The following is a 7,099-nucleotide window of genomic DNA, read 5'->3' as shown; positions in this document are numbered from 1 at the left end:
AGGGAGGAGGGAGGAGGGAGGAGGGAGGGCTAGAGCTAGAGCAGTGGAGCAGAAGAGGTAAAGTCTGGCGATGGCTCCTAGCCAAGGTTGGCCTGGATGAGTCACAGGCTGGGGAGGTCAGAGGCCGAGCTGAGGATGGAAAAAGCCCGACTGAGGGCCTGCAGAAAAGGGATTCCCCCCTCGGTGCCTAGGTCCCGGCACACCCCGCGGTGGCCCACCCGCCTACTGGTCCCTGAGGCCCCGCCCCCCAGCCCAAAGGAAAGGGCCCTGAGGGATGGAGTGGGGGGCTGGGAGCCGGGCAGGGCGGCCCCAAGGCCTTAGAACAGGAAGAGACCGAGCCCGAGGAGCAAGGAATACGGGGCCGGGGCTCAGAGCAGGCACTGGCACAAGCTGGAAGCGTCTTATGAGGTCAGGCCAGATTGGACAGGCGGGGAAACTGAGGCCCGCGGAGGCGGAGCAGTTTGAGGTTACAGCTTCCAGTAGGCGGCGGCCCCAACCCCGAAAGCCGGATCTTTTGTCCCTTCCTGGGGACGTGAAGGCCGAGGAAGGGACATAAACAGGCGTGGGGGCCCCGGGGACCGCCCTCAGCCGGGGGCGGGGGGAGGCGGGAGAAATGGGGGCTCAGCTACCCGCAGAAAGGGAGGAGCCGAGCGGCGCCGGCCAGCCCCGCCCCCCCAGCAGCCCGCCCAGAGGCCGCCGGGCCCAGGGCCCGGGCGCGGGGCGGGCCTCGGACCCGGGGCCCAGAGGGAAGGCCGGGGAGGAGCCTGGGTCAGGCGGCGGGGCGGAGCCGGAGCCGTCCGACCTCAGGCGGGGGGCGGGAGGGGGCGGAGCGAGGCCCTGACGCCGAGACCCCGCCCCCCATCCCCCAGAACCCGCCGCCGCCCCTGGTCGGTCCAGTCGGCCCGTCCGCCCGCCGCCGGCCCCGGGAGCCCAGAACGCCGAGGCGAGAGTCAGCCCGGAGCCCCCCCCCCACCCCCCGCAATCATGGTTCTGGCCCCCGCCCCGCTCCCCGGCCGCTCGCTGGCCGCCGCCGCCCCGGCCGGCAAAGCCAAGCTCACGCACCCCGGGAAGGCCATCCTGGCAGGTGAGCACGCGCCGCTTCCGGCCCTGCACCGGGGGGAGCGGGGGCCCGGGAGAAGGGGGACCCGGGGGGGGGCCCCGGAAGTTCCCCGCGAGATTGGGGTTCTCCCTCCTTCGGGCTCCTCCTGCTCTGGCCCTGGGGGACCCCCGCCTCCCCGGGATGGGGGTGGGGCCGACGGGGTTGTTTGGGGAAGAGTCTGGTGGGGCCCAGACTCCACGGACCTTCGGGCCGATGTACCTTGTAGGGGGGACCTGCCTCCCCGGGGTGGGGGAGGGTGCGCAGGATCGCCTGGGGGCGGGGCCAGATGCCTCCTCCGCGCACCCCCGGACTCTCACCGACCTTTTCTAGGGGATCCCCCGTTCCCGGGGTGGGGGTGGAGCCAAATGCCTCCTCCACGTACCCTCGGACTCGCACAGACCCTCGTTCTGGGGGACTCCTCTCGGGGTGGGGGCGGGGCCAGACGCCTCCCCCGCACACCCTTTCCCCCGGATTCCCACTGACCCTTGTCCCGCCCTCCCCGGGCTTGGGGGACCCCAGCCTCCCCCGGGTGGGGGCGGGCCCAGGAGGCTTTGTCTGCTCCGTCCCTGGGGCCCTGGCCCTGGGCGGCTCCGAAGCCTGCCCCGGTCCCAGAGCCAGAGCCGGACCTCTTGGGGCCTCAGTTTCCTTCCCTGTCGGTGACGGGGCCTCCAGGTCCAAGGGAAAGCGTCTTGCCAGCAGGAGGGGCCGCCGGAGCCCCCCCTCACCAGGGTCTTGGCTAAGCCGTGATCTGCTTTCTTCTCCGGAGCCTCAGTTTCCTTATCTGCAAAAGGAAGAGGGGCTGGAGCCGGGCCGGAGCTTGTGACCGGATTAGGGCCTTTCCTTGTCCTGGAGCTCCGGGCCTGGGGGGGGGGGGGGGGGGAGCTTGGGCTGGGTCCCCACTCGGACTGAGGGGGCGGAGTCCTGGCCTCTTCTCTCCCTTCCCTCCCAGAGAACTGGGTCTGGGCCAGGACTCGGGGGGTAAAGGGGAAACTGAGGCAGTCCAGCCCCAAAGCGGAGTCCGAGTTCCAGAGACACCCCCGCCCAAATGTCAACCCTCGGGCTAGGCAGCCTGCGGGGTCTCCTTGAAGTGCTCGCACTGGTCAGGAACTAAGAGGTGTGGGCTTTAATGGGAGTTCTGCTTCTTTCTTCCCTGGAGGCCTTGGACCAGCCCCTTGCCCTCCCCGGGCCTCAGTTTCCCACTCTGCAGAATGGGAGAGTTGGGTCTTTGAAATCCCTCGGGTGGCTCGGGGCGGCACTTCCCCCCCCTTGCTGAGTCATGTTTCCCCAGGCTGGGGTGGGGGAGGGTCTTGGAATATCCCCAGTAGGAGGGGGCGTGTCCCGGGCATCTGGGGCTCTTGGCGCTGTCCAATGGGGGGAGGGGACGTTGGGTTCTATACCTCGAGACCGGCCTGGGCGGGATCCCCCTTTGGGGAGGGGAGGAGGGCAGGTAGAAGGGGGCTCTGGCGCCCCAGCCCCACCCCCGGTGGAGGAGGAGCCCGGGGGGAGGGGGCTGTTGTAGGGTCACCTAGTGGGGCTGACAGTCTGCATTCCCAGCCCCAAGGCCGGCCTCTGCCCTGCCCCCTAGTGGCGGCCGGGGAGGGGGTGCGGGGGGCCGCCCCTCCCCCCAGGAGCCAGCCCCGCGGCCCCCAACCCCGCTGTCCCCCTTGGCAGGCGGCCTGGCCGGGGGCATCGAGATCTGCATCACCTTCCCCACCGAGTACGTGAAGACGCAGCTGCAGCTGGACGAGAAAGCCAACCCCCCTCGCTACCGGGGCATCGGTGAGGGGGCGGGGCGCGGGGGGCATGGGGGGAGAGGGGGGGCAGGAGGGAGCCGCCATCCTGGGGAGGGGAAGGACCTTTGAGATGGGATGGAAGGGAGCCAGGAGCGGGGGAGGGAGGGGCAAGGGGCCAGGGCAGCAGCGGGAGCAGAGGCCAGATGGAGTTGGGAAGGGCCTAGCCGGGCGCCCCATGGCTATAGGGGCGGAGGGGCAGAGGGAGCCTGGATTAGGGGGCATGGGGAGCCCCGATGCTGAAGGCAGCATGGACACCCGCGTGAAGAAGGAGGGTGGGGACTAGGTGAACAGAAAGTGGCACAGCCCAGCCTGTAGAGTGGGTGGGCTGGGGCCTTGGCTCCTGGCAGCCTGGGCCAGGGAGACACCCGGCCCTGGGGGTGGGGGGTGGGGGTGGGGGCAGGGGCAGGACTGAGGACTGATTGCCTCCTGAGGAGCTGAATACTGGGAGGTTGTTGCCCCCGGGGAGGGGGTGGGGCACACCCGGGCTGGGGCGCCGGTGGGCGGGGCCCTTTGCCCAGCTGAGCGGCCGGGGCCTCCTCTCCAGGGGACTGTGTGAAGCAGACTGTGCGCAGCCATGGCGTCCTGGGCCTCTACCGGGGCCTCAGCTCTCTGCTCTACGGCTCCATCCCCAAAGCGGCCGTCAGGTGAGCCTCGGCTGGGGGGAGGGGCCGGGCTACCTGGCAGCCAAGGGCTTGGAGTCTGCCCTGGGTTCCTCACCGCAGCCCTCGGGCTGTAGCACACAAGTTTATGAGCCCATTTTACAGATGTGGGAGCTGAGGCTCTGAGGAGAGGTCCCGTGCCCAGCGGTCTAGAGTGGGCTAGAGCCGGGCTTCTTTCTACTCATTCCTCACTCAGCCTCTTGTGCCTCAGGCTACTCGCCCATTTCCTCAGCCTGTTTCTCTGTTTGTTAAACGGGGCTGCTGTGGGGCCAGCATCTTTTCCGGATTAGCCCAAAATAAGTCTCTGGAAATAATACGTCTTCTAGAAGCGGGAGCCAGCCTGGGGGGGGGGGGGGGGGGCGGCCAGCGGGGCCCAGGGAGTCGGTTCTGACCACGTCGCCCTCACCTCTAACCCCTGCCCCCAGGTTCGGAATGTTCGAATTTCTCAGTAACCAAATGCGGGACGCCCAGGGCCGGCTGGACAGCACCCGAGGGCTGCTTTGCGGGCTGGGGGCCGGCGTGGCCGAGGCCGTGGTGGTCGTGTGCCCCATGGAGACCATCAAGGTGGGGCCTCCCTGCCCCCGCCGTTTCCCCCCCCCACACACGCCTTCTCCCCACCCAGGGCCCAAGGGGGCACAGGCAGTTTCACCCCCCTCTGGGGGGGGGGAAGGGGGGGGGCAGGCAGAGGTCTGGCCTGAGGGCCCTTCTGCAGCCTCTCAGGCTGGTGTCTGACACGTGCGTGTGTACATGTGCTCACACTCACATTCATGTACAGTCACAATCACACCCTCCCTTTTCCCTTCTCCTGTTCCTTCACAGCCCAGGTTCACCTTGTCTGCTCCCAGCTGACCTTTCCCCTCTCTCCCATGGTGCTGCTGGGCAGGAGGGGGTGGGGGGCAGGTCTGGGGGCCCTGGCTCAGGTTGACCCCTCCCGGTCCCCCATTCTCCACTTGCAGGTGAAGTTCATCCACGACCAGTGCTCCCCCAACCCCAAGTACCGCGGCTTCTTCCACGGGGTGAGGGAGATCATCCGTGAGCAAGGTCAGTGCCGGGAACGGGCCCGCTCGGCCTTCCATGGTTAAGGGGACTCCCCGGGGGAGGGGGGCTCAGAAGCCTGCCCGGAGGTCTCGGCCTGGTCCCGGGGGCCCTGCTGCCGGCGGGCTTCCTCCCCCGGGGGCCCCGGCAGCTTCTCCTGCACAGATGGGCCTTGACCTCTGCTTGGGCGCCGCCAGGTTTGAAGGGCACCTACCAGGGTCTCACCGCCACCGTGCTGAAACAAGGCTCCAACCAGGCCATCCGCTTCTTCGTCATGACCTCCCTGCGCAACTGGTACCGAGGTAAGCGCCTGCGCCCGTCGCCGCAGCCCCACCGGCGCCCCGGCCCTCCCGTGGGCTCACACCGGGCTTGCCCTCCGCAGGGGACGACCCCAACAAGCCCATGAACCCGGTGGTGACGGGGGCGTTTGGAGCCATCGCGGGGGCCGCCAGCGTCTTTGGGAACACGCCGCTGGACGTGATCAAGACCCGCATGCAGGTGAGCGCCAGAATCGGGCCATGTGGGAGGCGCTCTGCCTTCTCTTTCCTCTCTTCCCTTCGTGAACCTGTACAATGGGCCTAAAAGCTGCCCCCCCAAACCCATCACCCGCCACTTCCTCCACCACTTCCTCCACATATTAAGCGCCTGCTGGGTGCCCTGGCCGGGGCGGGGGTGGGTCCCGGGGGCACCGAGGCCTGCAGGTTGGTGTTGTGGGGCCTTGAATACCCCTGACAGGAGGCAATTGCTTCTTCCTGAGCAGTGAGGCTCCCCCGGGGCCGGGAGCGGCTGCCACAGAGATCAGGATTGTAAATGGCACCAGCAGCCGGAGGGGCAAGGAGGCCTGGGGGGGGGGGGAAGGGAAGAGACTAGGGGGGGACAGTCCAATAGAGTAGAGACTCTGGAGGCCCGGAGAGGTAAGAGGGCAGCGGAGGAAACCGAGGGAGAAGCAGCAGATCCCCCAGCCGGCCTGGCTCCTCTTACTTGCAGCCAGGACTGGTCCCAGCGATGGCTCAGGGTGGGCCCGGCCTCCGGGGGGCATCACAGACCCTGTGGCCATCGGGAAAGCCTCTTCCCAATGAGCCTTTATTAAGCCCCTCCTGTGTGCCGGTGCTGGGGGGGGAGGGGGGCGCAGCGGGCAGAGCCCCAGCCCTGGGCCCCAGATGCCCACAGGCCCCTCACCCGGGGGGGGGGGGGGCCCAAAGGCCCGGGGTCCCCAAGGTCTCCAGCTCCTCCTTCCCCCCCAGGGCTTGGAGGCTCACAAGTACAAGAGCACGTGGGACTGCGGCTACCAGATCATGAAGCACGAGGGCCTCAAGGCGTGAGTTGGGGCCGTTCTGGGGGGAGGGGGTGGCCCCAGCCTGGAGGGTGGCCCCTCCCTCACCCGTGCTCCTCCCCCGCAGCTTCTACAAGGGCACCGTGCCCCGGCTGGGCCGAGTCTGCTTGGACGTGGCCATCGTCTTCATCATCTATGACGAAGTCGTGAAGCTGCTCAACAAGGTGTGGAAGACGGACTGAAGGGGGCGCCGCTGCTGGACAGCCCGGGGCCCCGCTTTGGCCCCTGCTCCTCGGGGCCCCGGCCGCGAGGGGGCCGTGTCCCCCACCACTGTGAGCGGGCAGGTGGCGGCCGGCCTCTGGGTGTGACCTTTGGCCTCTGCCCCACCTCCTTCCCGCCTCTTGCCCGTCATTCTCCGAGATGTGGGGGGAGGGGGGCCAAGCCCCCGCCCGGGCCCCTGGAGCCCCGACCCCGGAGCCCCCATTCCAGTGTGACTTGTGCCAAACAGATCTTGTCCCATGTTTTCTGTGTCGTGTCTGCTGCGTTCCACGTTCTGTGTGTATCCTTGTGTCTGTCATTCGTGTCTGTCACTGCCGGCTCCGCCCCCGTGCCTTCTAAGCCACAGGCCTCCCTGGGGGGGGCAGGGCCCCCCCGAGACTCGCGCCTGGCGGGGGCGGGGACGCCCCCCAGGACCAAATCCTCCTCTCCCGGAGAGATCCCAGCCCCCGCCCCGCCACACACCAAAGCTGCCTCCGGGGGTCCGGCCTCGGCCCCCAAAGCCACCGGTGCCCTTAGCCCGGGCCTGGGGGGCTCCCGGCTCTGGGCCGGTGGGGGCCGGGGCGAGCCACGTCATGGGACCAAGGTCTGTGTGGGTGGTGGGGGCAGAGGGGAAGCGGAGGGGGCCGGCCGGGGCTGGACGGGCCTCGGTGCAGGGGTCGGGGCCTCGGCCCTGGGCCTAGGCCTTCACCCCAGATCCACTTCCTGCCTCACACCCGATGACAGAATAAACCGCAAGCTGGTATCAATGGCCGTTTTGTCTGTGTGAGATGTCAAGGGGTCGGGGCAGGCTGGGGGTCGCTCCCGGGGTGACCGTTGGTGGACAGTGAGCCCCCCCAGGATCCCTCGGGGAAAGAGGGGGGGCAGGGCCCAGGTGGGCCCAGGAGACACAGACTTGGACCTGGAGGGTCTTGGAGGGTCTTGGAGCCGGGAGGCCATTGGGCCCGGCTGCCTTCACAGCAGG

At 68.8% G+C, this 7,099-nt stretch overlaps 1 protein-coding gene across 1 annotated transcript; it reads left to right on the top strand.

The window, feature by feature from the left end:
- The first annotated feature begins 297 nt into the window (after positions 1-297).
- SLC25A1 (solute carrier family 25 member 1) lies at positions 298-6,884 on the top strand. Its single transcript, XM_031948967.1, has 10 exons — positions 298-408; positions 870-1,084; positions 2,771-2,878; positions 3,437-3,536; positions 3,977-4,115; positions 4,508-4,592; positions 4,784-4,888; positions 4,969-5,084; positions 5,831-5,904; positions 5,987-6,884. Exons 1-10 carry the CDS (start codon positions 404-406, stop codon positions 6,099-6,101), a joined length of 1,062 nt encoding a protein of 353 aa, XP_031804827.1. The 5' UTR covers positions 298-403; the 3' UTR covers positions 6,102-6,884.
- Positions 6,885-7,099: the final 215 nt, after the last annotated feature.

This window comes from Sarcophilus harrisii, chromosome 1 (assembly GCF_902635505.1).
Source record: "Sarcophilus harrisii chromosome 1, mSarHar1.11, whole genome shotgun sequence".
Taxonomy (NCBI): domain Eukaryota; kingdom Metazoa; phylum Chordata; class Mammalia; order Dasyuromorphia; family Dasyuridae; genus Sarcophilus; species Sarcophilus harrisii.
The sequence above is the reverse complement of the archived record's forward strand: the minus strand, read 5'-3'. Positions and strand labels throughout refer to the sequence as shown.

What these genes read in the sequence shown, in the direction of transcription:
- SLC25A1 (XM_031948967.1), top strand. An exon ending in GCCCCATGGAGACCATCAAG is followed by an intron (nt 4,116 to 4,507) that starts GTGGGGCCTCCC and finishes CTCCACTTGCAG; the next exon opens with GTGAAGTTCATCCACGACCA. An exon ending in AAGCACGAGGGCCTCAAGGC is followed by an intron (nt 5,905 to 5,986) that starts GTGAGTTGGGGC and finishes CCTCCCCCGCAG; the next exon opens with CTTCTACAAGGGCACCGTGC.